This window comes from Falco cherrug, chromosome 2 (genome assembly GCF_023634085.1).
Source record: "Falco cherrug isolate bFalChe1 chromosome 2, bFalChe1.pri, whole genome shotgun sequence".
Taxonomy (NCBI): domain Eukaryota; kingdom Metazoa; phylum Chordata; class Aves; order Falconiformes; family Falconidae; genus Falco; species Falco cherrug.
The window spans coordinates 45,434,460-45,451,244 of record NC_073698.1 but is presented as its reverse complement, the minus strand read 5'-3'; the positions used below and the strand labels follow the sequence as shown (position 1 = coordinate 45,451,244).

Here is a 16,785-nt window from a genome sequence, read left to right as displayed (position 1 = left end):
CAAAGTAAAGCCTGTCTAAGCCCATTTTATCCAACTACTAGTATTTAAAGATCTAATGCCAAAGCCCAGCATATACACTGTTTATCATAAAACTGAAAAGGAAGCCTGATGTATGATGCATACCTACAGGACAATAAGAACAACTTTTTTTTTTTACTGTTTTTTTTTTTTCTAAGCCTAAAGCTTGACCCTTTCAGTTTGCCAAGATTTCAAGCTATTACCTACATTTCTGATGTTAACAGAGCCCCTGAGGAGCAAGCTTTGCTTGAGATGTTTCTGTCAAACCTTTTTCCTACAGTGTCTCTAGGAGGGGTGGGAAAGAAGAATACAATGAAGCAAAATATTATTAAAAATTGTTTCTGGTTACAAGGGATATCTGTATTTAATGGCAGCCTCACACCCTGAAGAAAGACTTGTGCTATCAGGTTCCCATTCCTGTTGAGCTTTACAGGAAACAACAAGTCCTTGGCCACTGTGCTGCACAAAGGGTTACAGGCCTGTGGCAGCTCTGGTCTCTGGAAAAGCCTTAAACTCTCACAAGGGTCCCAAACAAAGCTAAAAATGAAATTATATGGTGAAAAGTGGGGAGCTCCAGAAAGTTTATGACAGTTTGACTCTAGGAGAAAAGCTCTGCCAACAGCAGACGGCTCTGAATGGGGTAGCAGGCACTACTTGGTGTTTGTTTTTTAAAATCGATGAAACAGAACACACCTACCACTTCTCTTTTCATTCTGAGCAATTCATTCAGAGTCAAAGCTTTGGTCTGAAGCTTAAGGTCTTTCATTTTATTTAGGTCTGGGCTAGCCATAAAGGAGCAGTGAGAGAGGTTTAAGACTGGCAACATCATTCACCAGGAAATTCGAGTTACCTGCTCTTAGGCACCTCTGGAGTACACTGGTTTCAAGTTCTTCAAGTTTGAGGAAAAAATCCAGACTTCAAAAATTCCTTAATTAATGACTTGCTCTAACTTGACTTTAAATGAGTTTCATCACTATGAAGGAACAATTAAAAAAAAAAAAAACACCACCAAAAAAACCCACAAAAAAGTTCAGCGCCACCTGGTATTTTAAACTAACAGCTTTAAAATGGTATTTTACCACCTAACCAAGCCCCACTTTAAGCCACAGGACCTTCAAACCAGACTTTAAGAAAAGAAAAAACAAGCCGTGACCACACTAACACAACCCTGAGGCTTGGGTAAGGAGAGAGGCTGAAGATCCCCAAGTGGCGGTGAATGGTCCTGCTCCCGGCCAGCCCCCCTCTGCCTCCAATCCAAACATTTTGATCAGATAATTTTAACTCACATACATATAAGAATGAGTTTTCACATTGATTCTAGAAGTCTTCCTTACTCAAAGGATGCAGAAGCCAAAGGAACATATTGGGGAAGAGAAACTTTGGGAAAGGATGATCTAGAATCCTCCACACTTTAAGACACAGAGAAGTAAAATTTAAGCATCCAATTTCCAACTTCAAAAAGAAATAAAAATCTGAGAGCTCATTTTCATTTTGAACAGTTACCTGGAAGTCCTTATCCATCTAAAAGAAATTTTAATGAGGAAGGTATGACACTGAAGCACTGAAACCCATGCTAAATAATTTCCATAACCTCAGAAAAGATATTTCAAGTTTCTTCTCCCTGGCAACTGTTTTTATCCCTGGTTGGAAATACTTCCTCTCTGCTTTGTGCTTAAAGAAAAAAAGAAGTTTAAATACACAGGCAGGTGGCTGTAGCAGCTCTGAATTGAGATGTTCCTGTTTGCCTCAGCTGAGCAATCTCCTAACTGATGGGTGCCACTAAAGCAATCAGGTTGTTTAGCATCCTATGCAAATTACTGGAGATGAATGCTGAAATCCACCAGCACACATACAGATGGAAATTAGCAAAAAGCAGCAATATGGTAATTCAGCATGATGCTGAACTTAACACAAGCATCACTAAAGGAAATCAACAGGAGATAGGAAGGAAGACAAATTTTGGGACTGCAGTATGAGTTACAGCAGAAGTCCACATGATGATATTCAAAACAGAAAATCCCACTCCACAGACTAGTTTTTGATCTGGAACAAAGAGTCTTTACCTGCTCAAAAAAAAAAAACAAAAACCAAAAAACCAAACCCCCAGAAAACCTCCTCCAGTCACGAGTACATCTTAAAGTTGCTGTGGCAGACATTCAGTACTAATCACCTTGAACCTTCTCCCCCACAAACTTAATCTCTGTGTAGTTAAACAAATACTAATAATTGAAAAGTACACAAAGTGATTTTACTAAGGGGGTAATTAACCATTTCAGTTTAGCAGCTGATTTTTAGTTGGCATTAAACCAACAGGAGCTTAAAAGAACCTATTATACACGGATAAGATCCTGAATAAACGAGTAAGTTACTAGTTGGCAGTTTGATGTGGCCCCCGGACTTCAAAGGCCCCTTTCATAAGAAAGCAGGACAAAGGCAGAAGGGTCTTTATCATCATTTATGGTAAATATGATAGACAAATCCACTACATACTAGAAAGCTGATGCAAGGAAAAGACTGAACTTAGCATGAGCTTCATCAGCGTTTCAGGAGCCCTAAACTACCCAGTAGTTTTTTTTTTGATTGGAAGATGACAGTAATTTGGAAAGGCAACAACAAATAGTTCAGTAGCACAGAAGGACTCAAAGTTTCTGCTACTTTGCCGTCAGCAGATGCCTGGGTGGACACACCACCAGACTGCAGCAGAGCACATGCCCAAGTGTTCCCTGACACTTTAAGTCAACATGTCAGAGCCCCCCACCCTGGGCACACACGGCTCAAACCGTCTTCATTCCTACTGCTCAGCCTTAAGGATTCCTACCGCCCTAGGAACACACAGGCAGACAGGCAAAACTGACAGTCCCTGGAGTCAGCATTAGAGGAACCGCATGTTAAGGTCTAATCACGAAGTACACACAGCGCTGATAACTAGGCCATGTAGAAACGTAAGGATTTCCCCCTTACCAGTATTCACTGATGAAAAACCAGCAAGGACAAACAGCTTAAAATCAACGCAGTGTGAAATGAAAAGTACAAACTTCTAAGTGGAAAGCTGGCTAATGTAATCTTCACAATTACCATTTAATTTAAGAAGCAGATCAAAGAAGTGCATCATTTACATTTTCAAACATTAAGTTTTAAAGATCAAAGACCTCTAATATTTCCAGACTGCGTACATGTGAGTAACATAGTTAATCGGTCTATGCAGAGGAAGAACATGAGCTGCTCCTTCGCTCCGTGCAGCAGTTCCCCCATTGTCTGAGGCTGTACAAGTGGTATCTGCAACAAGCATCATCAACCAGCACCCGCTGGCACTATATATAAATAGAAGCAAGGGGCTCCAAGGTCTGAAATAGCATTACACCAGTTTTCTGACTGCTGGAGAACCCTCTCCCTGAAACTAGCTGCTGCTTCAGGAATTTTTTTCACAACTCCAGCCTGACAGCTATAATTTAACAGTGCTTCTACACTGTTCCAGAGGTCATTAAAAGACTTCACTTTCATTGCAGTGTTTAACCAAAATCCTGTTTTCATGACAGTGCTGGAGCCTAATTATGCCAAAAAGTTAAACAGAGAGAAGTGCACCATGTAAATGTTCCAAAACATGTCAGTGTAATTCTACATAGAACTGAAAGAGCAGCAGCAGAGGTGATGTTTTAATGACTACTGGGAGCTGCTGCAACACAGCCTGGTCAAATTCAGCGTAAAGTAGAAAGTGTCCTGGCACTTATATCCAGGAAACATACTGTTAGTTCATACTGAACACTCATGCCTACTTCTGAGCACCTCCAAAAAAACACAGCTTAGAATCGAAGATTAAAACCAGATTTTTCTCAGCAGAAAACCAGAGAGCATCATGGCCATAAAACCTATGCTAAAAAACCAAAACCAACCAAAAAAAAAAAAAAAAAGATCATTTAAACTGAACCAGCAAAGAGGAGCTGCTCAAGGTAGTTGAGAAGATGGCCAAAACTCCTCTTACTAAGTTGAGGAATGTGACAACGCCACATGTGTAAAGTGCAAGTGTGCAGTGATGCTCAGTACCTAACTGCCAGTGTTACAATAACATTCAGTCCCCGGAGCCTTCCTCATTGTACACCAAGATCTTCAATACACCAATGCTGCCCAACTGTCTGGTCCCAAACCCAGGATAGATTATTATCTGCATCTCCTTCACGTTACCCATTTCCCCTCCGAATCACAGGATTATAACTATTTCAAAAGTATATGGGAGGGGATATATAATGCTAACACATATAGGCTTTAATTCTTACAATACGGCATTACGCATCTGTAACAGGAGAGAAAGCGGCATACAAAATCCGCATACCTACCTCTAAACACAACAGGATTTAAAGCAGCTTTCTCGAGAGAAGCTTCTCCAACAGACACTTCTCACAGTAAGGAAGTTGCATTCTATAACTAAGACTATCAAGCTCGAGAAAGATGAACGGCTATTACACTTTTACAATACTTGTAAAATACTAGTGCTGTGGGAAATGGTGGGAAACAGCCTCGCTGAGACACAGAAGAAGTTACATAGAAGCAAGTTTTGTACTTCTTGCATACATCTTCTCCCACAAAATAAAAAGGTGAGCAATGTCCAGGCTCTTTAGATTAAGAAAATTTTGAGTTGTGTCCAGCTGCAATTAACTCGTAGCATCCTAATCTCAAAGGATATTTCCGTTGCATAACGCTGTGGGTACTCCTGCCAGACCTACACTGGCTCCCATGGATTTCTGCGTCACAGCAGCCACACTGCTTCCAATTCCCAGCCTACATCAGGTAGGCAGACACAGTCAAAGCACTTAAAGTTCTTAATCTGCATCTCTGTCAAAAATTAAAACCACTATGCGCAATCTAAGCAACGTTATAGGCATTGGTAGATGAAGAGGTTGGTAAAACTGGTGTATATAACATCTGCCTCCACTAGCAGTCTGCAGAAGACTGCCCCTTCCCAAAGGGCAACATCTATTGCCTACCTCAAGAAGAAGCAAAGACACATACACTTCTTTACCCGAGCGGAGACGCATGTGCTGAGGTTGGGATGAGAAAGATCTGGAAATCCAAATCTCTTCTCCATATCCTCCCCCCAGGAGCAATGTCTGTTAAACCGATCCTGCACTAGGCTGATCCATTCCCAGATTGTGCAGTAGTGCAAGAATAAAGTTAAGACATGGCCAAGTTACAGCCACAGCACAGCTGGGTTAGGGATAACACTCTAAGGACATAAAAAACATAAGACCAAGGTGAGGAATGCTGGCATACCTTTAAAAACAGCCGAGACACACCAATATCCTTTTCATATTTCAGTCCCCCATATCTGAAAGGTAGCGTGACATTAGAGATCTCTCCTACTCCCCAAGAGAAAACCTCCTCTATCCTACCTCCGCAGCTGATCACAGAGGAGAGAAAGCAATCAGATGAGTCACCGCTGGAAATCTGCACAGCTGGGTTGTATCTAACCCATCTATGCACCAGACACAGGAAACCGAATTACTGCCAGCCTCCCAACCGCATCTGCTTAGGCACTGGAAAACGCTGCTCCGACTTTCGGCTTTGATTCCGTGACCAGTAAATACGGTTCTTGCAAGAGACCTGCCTGCATGCAGACAGCAAATCTTGTGGCAAAAATGCGTGTGTTAAGTCTTTTGTATTCTGACAAAATTAACCATTATATTGAGAACCAGACGTGATTTAATAGCACCATTCTTTTTAACTATGATATATCCAAATAAGTTTAGGAAAAGAACATTCACCTTTTTACTGTAATTTTCAAGGGGAGACAGTTTTCACAAGACCAAAGATTCTACTGGAAAACGGAACGCCACATTTAATAATAATAATAATAATAAAAACCGCCAACAAAACATTTCAGAAATTCTTAGCTGCAGAGGTAAGAAAGGGAAGAAAATAAAAAAGTTACCATAGGTACCCACATACATGCATTTTTCAGCATGAAAAAAGATAAAATAAATGTAATAAGACACTCTGAAATTCAGAACCATCTGAGACTGTATTCTCCCAATCTTTCAAATGACAAAAATGCAAAACAAATGCCAAAGAAACAGATTTTAAAAGCCAGTACGTTCTACAAAATTTCATAATTTAAATACTTACAAGGTAAGAAATTCACTCCAGTAAGAAGAAAAAAGGACTTATTTACAAATAACCTTAGGTGTACATTTCTGCTCTTCCCTTTCCAAGCCTCTGTCATTTCTCCACAGCTGCAGCTCCCAACCCCATCCACTGATACCTGACATGCAGAACTTCCTGGAATCTTTAACGATGCTCTCAAATGAGATTACAGCCTGCGTCTGCAAGACCTACCCCAACGTCACAGGGGACTTTTGGATTTTATCAGACACATGAAAGCCAGGTCGTTAGTGAGCAACCCAGTCTGTGCATTTTAATGGGCATTTGTCTCTGAAGAAGATTCGTCAACACGAAAGACTCGTAGTTGTGAAGCAATACCCTCCTGAATAATCATCAAGTCGATGTTTATTATATCAGGGATTTTTCCCCCTCCACAGCACCAGGCAAATGTCTGTGAAAGATACCCATCTATACCTGGAGCTCATGCCTTCATCCTCACCCCATTTTCATTCAGTTCAAACACAAGCATCTCCATGCAACTTTTTTATTGAATGCCGGGAACTCGCAATGAGGATGCCAACGTGATATTTAAAATATATATATATATATACACGAAGGTAAGACCTTTGTAGTTGGTTCAGATAGTTGATGTCACTTTTTACAACTCCTTCTATTTGCAAAAGAACCTGCAGTCAAGTGTCTGGCCCATTTTTGCTCAGGAGTACATTTTCAGGTGCATCAAAAAGGTACATTTTGTCAGTGGCACCGTTCAGGCAAGCGGAGAATGGCAACACAAAGAAGAAAAGCGGTTTTTCCTAGAGAAGAAACACAGTAATGCCTAGCTCTGTCCCCAGTTTCACCTAACCTGAAATAGTACCCAAAGAAGCATTTCAAGGCAGTGCAACAGCTGTTGCTACAAGCCCCCCCCACCCCACCCGTAGCGCCAAACCGGGATCTTAATTTTTCTTCCTCTTTTCCACAGTCACTTTGACATCTGGCTTCATTTGCTTCCATTCTTTATCACATCGTGATTTACTAGCAGACATGGTCATTTGGCCACATAGAAAGCCTCAGATCAGACTCCACAAGCTAAATTTTTCAAATTCCTTCCTGAAGGAAAAAATAATAAATAAATACATCACATATAGCAGGGCCAATAAAGTACTTCCAGGAAAGAATTTGCAAATAACAGTGAAGATTAGATCTGGGATTAGATTGCCCTCCTGAAAGCCAGATGGCCCAAAACCTCTGAAGGACCATCTCCCAACAAACGAAACCCCAGTGAGACACGAGGGCTGCTTCTGCCATAGCGGAAGGCAGTGCATAAGCATACAAAATACTTTCAAATGCTTCGGCCCAGAAGCTCCTGGCATGCTTTCTATTTAAAACAGGGCCAACTGTATTTATAAGCCTTACGAAATTCATCCTGAAGAAGTTATTAATGGCTAGAAGCCAGCCTCCCTAATTCAGGTGTCTAACTTATACCTCGACCCCAGGCACCCAGCGAACAGCTCCCAAGTCATGTAAGGAAGAGAGCCAGGCAACGAGCAGAAGCAGGTGACTTGAGAAGCCTCCAGGGAAAGAGATGGCTTGTCTAAATTCAGGTGTCTGCCTCTCTTCATCCCACTAGCTTGGCGGCAATCCAGCAGCAAGCTGCCACCAAAAGACCAACTCCACCAACACCACCACTTCCCTGGCATGAGCACTGGTGCCATCTCACCTCCCAGGAGCCAAGCAGGTACCAAATTCCACAAAACGGGCTGACTTCCCATTGTCAGATGGATGGAAAACCAGATCACTGGGAGGATCAGACGAATGCCACTGCCATCACAAAAGGAGGCATGAGAAGCACATGCCAAGCACAGGAGCTTCAACAACACCTTGCTGTTATAATGTCCCAGTGCTGACACAAAACCGTGTCGCTGTGGGACATGCCCTAGGAGGCAAGCTTGGCCCAGCCAACAGTTTTTGCTGTCTGTGCTTAGTTGAATTGATCCCAGCCTAGATATCCCTTTAAAGCTGTGTTAGATGACGATGATTTTGACTTTTTTGGCCAACATAGTAAAAACTATTTCCCAAAGTTAGTATATCAGGTTTCTTTTCTAACAGTAATGACTGAAAGCTGAATCATGTCCAGAAACAAAATTTAGGGCTTTCACATGAGCTGGTACAAAAAAAAAAAAAAAAAAAAGTCCCAACACATCCATCACTGGCAAAAAAAAACAACGGGGGGGGGGCGGGGAAGGCAAGTCTTATAATCCTCATGCTCTTCTATGATAATCCCAGATGTTTTGTACCACAAATGCAAAACACTGTTGAAATTCAGTTTCTCTACTCAGTGTAACACAAATGAAAGTTTTACAGCTAAATATCCAACTGGAATCTAGCATGCTGTGAGTCACATCCATACATCTTTTCATTGGAAAAATAAAAATTTAGCACTATTCATAAACACTAAATTTACAACTGCTTGCAGAAGCTCACAGCATGAGGAACCAAAAAAACTATTTTGAAGTATCTCATTCGCTACATTCCTTTGAAGTTAGATTTTTACTTGGATTGACAGCATTCAGATATGTGAAAAACAGCAAAACCAAAACACTCCTCCTAAGGTAATTTGGATAATAAGTTAGGTGTGTCAAACACACCTTAGACCAGCAGAAGCATTTCTAGTACACTGTGTCTGAGAGCACATGCTGTTTTTCATTAAATTGCTGAAGCTGGAAAGACCTTTTTAAAAATTATAGTTAAGAGTTACATTAGTCTCATTAAGCAGAAAAGGTTGGGGGTTTTGTTTTGTTTTAAAAACCAACTCCTCCAGAGGTGGATAAAGGAACTCTAGAGAGGAGGAGTGGTAGGTACAAGGAACAGCTGGAATGTATCTGGTTCTTACAACACAATAAAACACAAGTGTTTTCCAAAGCTCAGCAAGGTCACCGTCTAATGTAATACACCCAAGTGCTCTTTAAAAACAAAAATTTGGACAAAAAAAAAAAAAGTGTTTGACAAAGAAAAGGTGCTAAAAGGCAGCCCATAAGCAATGAAGGAGGGGAGCATGCTAAACATGGAAATCATCATCACACCTCCTCCCCAGACTATAGGTGGAAAAAAACATATGACCTCAGAAAACTGAATAAAGGATCAGGATACAGTTCAAAACACAAACAAATAAAAAGACAGGAGGAAAAGAACAAAAGTAACACCACAACTAACCGTAGCTTGTAACCACAAAACACAGAACAGAAGAAAACAAAAGTCCAGTCAGAACTGTCTGTAGATCCCCTTAAGGTGCAATGCATTTCCCCAGTATGGAAGACTTCCCCACTTCTATAGTCAACAAGTTAATTCCTCCTCTTAAAGTGCCTGCAGATGCCGTTTTCATGCAAAATTTTAAAACAACTTTCAAAACTACAAAGAGAAGCCATCCACACAGGAAACTACACTGTGAACTCAGCTCAAAGCTATGCATGCCCATCGCACAGGACTCTGTGAAGACAGACTTTGAGACAGACTTTCCTCGACTCTTAAGAAATCCAAATACAGACTTAACTTGAAAAAAATATATAAACCCACCTTGCAGAAACCAGGAAACAGATTTTACTCTCAAGCAAACTGGTCCCATGTTTCTCTCAAACATATCACCACATACACCACAGATACCTTTCTTGAGGTCCCAAAGGAAGGGGACAACAAGGTAACAGAATAGTATGCAGCCAGATAAAACAGTATTAATGTCACCCTCTCCCTCTAAAACATTATTGCTAGCCCTGTTAGATGATATTTTGCTACAGCGCTTTTGTAGTCTGCAGCCAGTGGAGAACATTATTTCCAGGATTTACATTTCCAGATTTACTTCACAGCATGTGTATTTATGTATCAATTCATATTTCTATATTAATTGGATACACTTAGACTTATTCCACGCAAGGGCTCACTGCCAAGTATCAACACACAATAATGAAATATTGATGCATCCACCTAAAGGAGGGTTAAATACATCCCTTATGTAGATGCAAGCCAGGACTTTGGCAGCTGTGCTGTAAGAAGTTCTCCAGAAACCAGCCCACCCAGGTTTTATGACTTGACAGAATTACCCAGTATTCGACACAGTTTAGGCAACACAATATATAGATTCTGACTTTTCATTCACCCGTTTTTCATTCTGACACCCATCCAGGGCATCGACTGGCTCTCTACACACTATCTGAGAATACCTTACCCAGAACTGAGGAAAATCTTTCCACAACAATTATGTGAATTGAAATGAAAGTACGTACGAGAAGAGGATTCAAACAGTAAGACGAATCTTCTGTCTCTACAGTTATTCCTCCCATGTGCCATACCAGACTGTATGCATTAGATTCATGCTTGGGGGAAAAACAAACCAAAATAATCACAGAGGTAAGATCTCTATGCAAATACAGGGAAAACATCAGTGCTAGACCTCTTGCTGCATTTGCAGAAGCCATAAAAGCGTACAGTAGAAATGCAGACTTCGAACAGTTTCAACAAATAGAAACATTTGGTGACCACATGTCAGAGACCATTCACCGGATTTGACTGCTGCACCATTGGTCTAAACCAGAAGGTTTCAGTAAGTAGTCTTGGCTCTCAAATTTTATCCTCTAGCTCACTCTTCCTACCAAGCTACTCCACAAATCTGCTTTTTTAATCTTCTGAGCAGGCAGGGGGTAGGGGTGTGTGTCTGTGTGTATACACACATTTGTTTTTTTCCTGGAAAAAGACAAAACCACAAGCTCTCAAATAATTTTCCAACATCCAAAATGTAATAGATAGCTTTAAACCACGAAGGAAGGCAGTTCTGGACTCTGAAAAGCAGACTTCAATGCAATAATGAATGAAGTTGTTAGCATACACCACAGCATTCAAATAAATCAGGCTATTTCACTACCTATTTAATGGCCATGGTGGACACGAGCAGCAGAGGTACTTCTAGTTGCTATCCAGACATACCGGGCTCTTTTCCTCTAACGCCGTCTATTGAAAATGAAAAAAAACCTTATCTTGCCACAGAAATCCCAACGGTGAATCACCTCTCTCCATCAACACTGGGTAGTGTTAGAACTAGGAAGGACTTCTGTTCCCCTGCGGTGTCCCTGCATGAGGGACAGTCCCAGGACTAGAGAGTCCTGCTTGTGGCTCTGAGACTGACCCTCAAAGATGGTGTCAGATGAAATCTGTAGCTCTCAGAACATCCGACTAACAACTCTAGATCAGTTATTAAGAGAAGAAATTCAGCTTCCAAGAGGCCCTGTAATAGCATGTGATATTAAGAGTTACTTGGCCCAACACCTCTTTTTCACTTCAGTGGATTTGTGAAGGTTGCTCCACGTGCTTTCCTACAGCTTTGCTCCTTCACTCCAACAATTCATTCAGGCACACGCTCACTGCCCACCTTCCCTCAGATGGGATCTGTACCTTCAGCTACACTGGGGGAAAAAAAAAAAAAAAAATTCAAGTGTTATTTGCCTCGGGGCACTCTAACTAAAGATTTACAGACTTCGTGGGTCAGGTTTCAAGTTGCTTTAGCAAACAATTTCAAACCATAGACATTCACCTGAAGATGAGGGTCCACTTAAGATACAGAATGGGAATCAAAAGCTGACGCGCTTTACAAGAAAACCTCACATACTCTTCTTTCCCCCTGAACGCCTAGAGGGGCATCACCCCTAAAACGGTGAAGGGTGTTTTGGGGGCGAGGGCCCACGTCTCGCCTTTGTTCACAAGGATGAACTTCGTGGCGGACTGCGGAGAGGAAGAGGCAGGCTGCTCTCCCACATCCTGAGGCGGGGAAACAGACTCGGCAGTCTGGGATATTTAATAGCTGGGGGAAGAATGCTTCGGTTTGAAGGAACAGCTTTTGGCTTGCTTAAGTTATAATATGGAACAGAACACAGTAAAACAGCTTTAACCCAGCTATTTCTAGCTTTGGCAAACAAAGCTCTACCTTAGAGAAACTATTTCTAAGTTGTGGTGTCTCGGTGTTTTATTCTGGGCTCGGCACACACCATCTGCCCAGCTGAGGTGCTAAGTAACGGCTGAGTTTGACCAGCACCAGTTGTTACAGGCAGAGCTCAGAAGACTCCAAAAGTCCCAGGTGCAAGTCCCAACACCACTATCTGGAGAAGGGGCACCTGAAGAGCTTGACTTTTGCACAGTAAATGACAACTCTTTCCCCAAAAGAGGTAGATGTCCTCAACAGCTAGCTCTCCCAGGGTGACTGCCTCCAACGAGAGTAACCGATACGGAGACAAGCGACACAGTCCCCCCTCCCAGCTCACTGCCGCACACGGAGCACAAGGCTGGGGACTGTGCCTGAAGAGGTCTTTGCACGGAAAAGGCCACAGACCTGCCTTGTGTGCATGACCACAAACGGTACCTCAACGTAAACGTGAATTAAAGGACAAAGACTTTCATAAACTAACACTAGCTATCAGATGCAATTTTTGGTTGCTACTACTCTTATTCATGTTGTTGGGGTTTTTTTGTTTTGGTACAGCCTAAGAACTAGGATCACATGTTTGAGCTCCCACCAGGCAGTGGCTGCCATACAGTATGGAGACTCCAGCTGGGAACAGGAGGAAGAAGAACCTGGCCAGGACAGAATCTTCTCTCACCAAAAGCTTCAAGAACAGATGAGGTGAAAATTTTTGATGGTTTTGGGGTGGGTTTTTTTCCCCCTTGAGATCTGACAAATACAGCTGCTCAATCCCCATCACAAAAATCCCTCAGCTTCAAGGTTCAAGCTCAGGTCTTCCGAGGTTTTTTTTAAATCTCAGGAGTCTAAAAAGCTCTGTATTGAATACAGAAATACGTTAACACATGTCATTAGCAAAGGGAAATAGTAACGGTTTACAAAGAGATTTTTGCTTGTTCTTTTAAATACATAGTAGCTAGTGTTTGTATGCTTTAATCTTCCTCTAATGTTAGGGGGGAAGCTGGCACACAAAAGCTTTCCAAAACACAAGAACTTCAAGTTTGTAAATATTTGGAAATCTGCCTCATCTTTAAAACTAACTGCTTAATCATTAGGACTCACCAAGTTTCACCCTCAGTCAAGCACACACCACTTCGTTTCACTAGGACTTAGGAAACCTCGGGACGTATCTCGTTACTCTGAAAATACCTTTACAAGAATGGAAACGGTGGGTCTTGCCTTTTTAATCCATCTGGATTTAAAGAGTAGAGACACACAAGGGACCCTCTGAAACCACATTTCATAGTGAAACAAGTATTTATATTTTCCTTCAACATTCCGGAATTCATAACATCCTGTTTATCGATACCTTCAGGTTTTTACGTTACTCCATTTACAGCAAGATATTTCTCCAAGGAGTAAGTTCAAAGGTTACTTTAAAATAAAAATAGCTTTCACGTATCAGAAACAAAGTACAGCCACACCAATTAGATGGGGAAGGGGTAAAGCTGAAGTGTGTTTTCCACTACACAAGCAGTGCAGGCTTTACGCTGCCATGGCTTCGCTAGTGCTCGTGCTCCCTTGTGCTACCAGCAGGCAGGGGCAGCCTTTCGCTGGAACAGTACAACCAGTATCAAATGAAAATTAGTAATAATTAAGACAAATCCCCAAACCCTTAATAGGATTTTCAGAGACAACGTTACATCACCTTAATGAAACTATTTCAGGTAAGCTTTGCCAGTTTAAAGAAAGCAATGCAAGAAACGTATACGCGCGAGAGGAATGCTTTGATTACCTAAACTCACAGCTGGCTCTTACAAAATCGGCGCTCGGGGAAGCCAGGGCTGCTGCAATTACCTACGGTCACGGGTGACACTTACAAAACCGACGCTTGTGGAAGTCATTTGCGATACCCCTGCCTACAGTGCTGTTGGTTCAAAGTTCTCAATAGATTTTAAGCACTAGATGTCATCGTTTTACAGAGGAAACAAAGAAGCCTGGACTCGGGTCTCGACAAGCTTACAAAGACGAGGGGGTAAAAAGTTACCAACCAACCTTCTTCGAATAGTTACTCCTCCGCACGTTACCGGCATGGCATTTCTGACAGCAGCAAGTTTCATCTCAAGCGAACGGGTGCAAAGGCTTCGTATGTTAACACACACGAACCAGCACGGCAAAGCCACCCTTAAAAACCACGCGACGAGCTAACTCTAAGCGAGGCTGTTCAACCTTCCTAACATCTCTCCAAACAGCCTCCACGCCAGCAGCCTGCCCCCCCCCCATACCCCCCGTACCCCTGTGTGCGGCCCCTCCCCCGCGTTAGCACTCACCGCGCCCCCGGGACTCCGCCAGGCTACAGAAACAGGTACCCGCACCCAGCGCTACGTGCGGGCGGGCACCCGCCTTTGCAAACAGGAGGAAAGGGCTGTAACTTCAGGTTACTCGCCGTCCTGGACGCTCCCGAGGCAGGGAGAAGCAGCGTCTTTAATTCCGACCGTCTCCGAGCAAGCGCTGGAGAAGTAACTGCCAAGGCGGCAAGGAATTACAAGCCTTAATGACAGGAGGGGCAGCTCCGCCGGCCGTGAGCGGAGGGTTTGGGGAGGGGGGCGCCGGCCACACCGCAGACGGATCTCCGCGAGCTTTCGCGGCGCGGTCCAGGCACGGCAGCAGCCCGCAGCCGCCCACAAAGAAAAGTTTGGGACCCGCGTCCCCGCAGCTCGCGCCCGGCAGCGGGACCCCGGGAGGGGACCGGGGCCGACAAGGGGGCGACGCACGGAAGGGCCGAGAGACGCCTCACCTCTACCCATCGCCGAGCCTCGGCGAACGCCGCCTGGCAGTCGCACTCCGCGTCCTCTCTCCCCTCCATGGCCGGCAGAGCGAGCGAGCGAAGGCGGGGTGGGGGGGGGCCGTGGCGGCGAGCGGCCGGTGCTGGGGTGGGGGCCCGGGGACCGGCCGCTGTCATTCAGCTGCCGCCTTTTAACGCTCCCCGCGCCGTCTCCTCCCCCTCCGCCTCCTCCCCGCCGAGCTCCCCCTCCCGTGAGCTCGCCGGCGCTCAGCGACCGCAGGAATCCGACGGGGCCGCCGGACGGCAGCGCCGCGCCCCCCCGGGGGCAGCCGGGCGCCCGGCAGGGGCTGCACCCCCCCGCGGCGGCGGCTCCGTCCCGCCGGGCCGCGGCGCCCCTCGCCCCGCAGAGCCCGCCCCCGGCGGCCCCCGCCCCACCGCATACCAGGAATAGCTGGGGACAATCGCACCTTTCAGGGCCGGCCACCTCCGCCCCGGCCCCGCCACCTGCCGCCCCCGCCCGGCCGGGGCCACCCCGCGGGCCGGCGGCCTCCCCTCGCCGCGCAGCGCCGGGGAGCGGAGCGGGGCGCCTGGGGGCGAGACACGGCCCCCGCGCCCCGCTGCAGCGCTGTCCCGCGTGGGGACGGAGCGAGGAGCCTTCTCTGCTTCGGGAGACATGACAGCGCCACGCTTCGGGGCTCCTCACTCGGAGCGAGCGAAGCGGGGATGCCCGGGGCAGCGCCGGAGCCGCACTCAGCCCCCAGCCCCCTGCCCGCACGCCCTGTGCCGCAGCCGGGCCCGCCCGCAGCGCCCCGCCAGCCCCCAGGGCTTCGGGCCACTCGCGCCTCCGCCCCCGGCAACGGGCTCCGTGCGGCGGGTCCGCTCCCCGCGCAGCCCCAGCGCGGCGGCCGCCACCAGCGCGGGAGGAGCTGCGGGGGCTGCACCCCGGCACGGCATCCCCCCCGCTGGCCCGGGCCCCGCGGCGGGGCAGGTGTGCTGCCCGAGCAGGGCAACCCCCTTCCTCCCAGGGCCGGAGGGGGCATGTGCTAAGCAGAAATGGTAATAAAGCACCAGGAAAGACGATTTTTTTTCAATATCCATGTACAGCATTAGGTTGTTTTCAGTTGTGTTTATAGTTGGTTTTTTTAAAGTACCTTATTTCATTTTAACATTGCATTTAAGATGATCTTTTCCTACTTGAACAGTATTTTTCTTTCCATATTTTCTTTGTAAGCAAAACTGAGTTGCTGCACCCATCTTCCACTTACATGGTCCGTGGCAGAGCATGGGGTCATTTCTTAGCAACTACTGAGAAAAGATAACTTAAAATTTATACCTCACACAAATTATCATCTTCTACTTGGCAGCACACCTTCTTTCTGCTCTGCAAACAATCTTCTTAGTCTAGGGAAGATTTGAGGAGATTAATTCAACACCCCAAGAAGCTACTAGCCATCAGTTTCTGCAGGACATGGAAACGAAGTGTTCGTGGTGCTACACACAGGAAGGAAAACGCAGTGACTCTGGCTGAAGTTAAGTTCCACGGGAAATGTTTGACATTTATTAAAGTTACAAATGCATAGAAATTATGTAGTTGGCTCCTCACAGTGGTGTGATCCGAGACATCTATGCTATAAAGCCAGTGGTGAATGAAATGATAAGCAAAGCTTTAATTCTGCAATTTTTTCCTACTCCTTTTTCCTGCTCCAAGCCACATCAGCCACAAGACCAAATACAAATGAAGAATCTGCATTTTTCTCGAGTGGGAAGCCTGAGCGTCAGAAAACCACCCTCTCATCTCACTATTTATCATGCATGACTACAAAGGGGGCGGGGGGGGACGTCTAAATAAAGCGTGTATGTGCTGCTGCTGGCTGGCACCAGTTTGTGTGAGCTGTCATTACTAAACATTTTTCTGGTGAACTAATGCAGCTTTTCCCAGATACTTGAAGTC

The 16,785-nt window shown here is 45.0% G+C and overlaps 1 protein-coding gene across 9 annotated transcripts in view; it reads right to left on the bottom strand.

The window, feature by feature from the left end:
- LMO7 (LIM domain 7) overlaps window positions 1–15,013 on the bottom strand; it is a 131,064-nt gene extending 116,051 nt beyond the window's left edge. For 3 of the 9 annotated variants that reach the window (XM_055702126.1, XM_055702129.1, XM_055702132.1), the window contains exon 1: window positions 14,847–14,987. In XM_055702126.1, coding sequence (XP_055558101.1) covers window positions 14,847–14,915 — 69 coding nt within the window. In that variant the 5' untranslated portion in view covers window positions 14,916–14,987. Of the gene's footprint in view, window positions 1–14,846 lie in introns of all 9 variants that reach the window. The other 6 variants (XM_055702130.1, XM_055702128.1, XM_055702131.1 and 3 more) reach the window with 4 other exon arrangements.
- Between the last annotated feature and the right edge of the window lie 1,772 nt (window positions 15,014–16,785).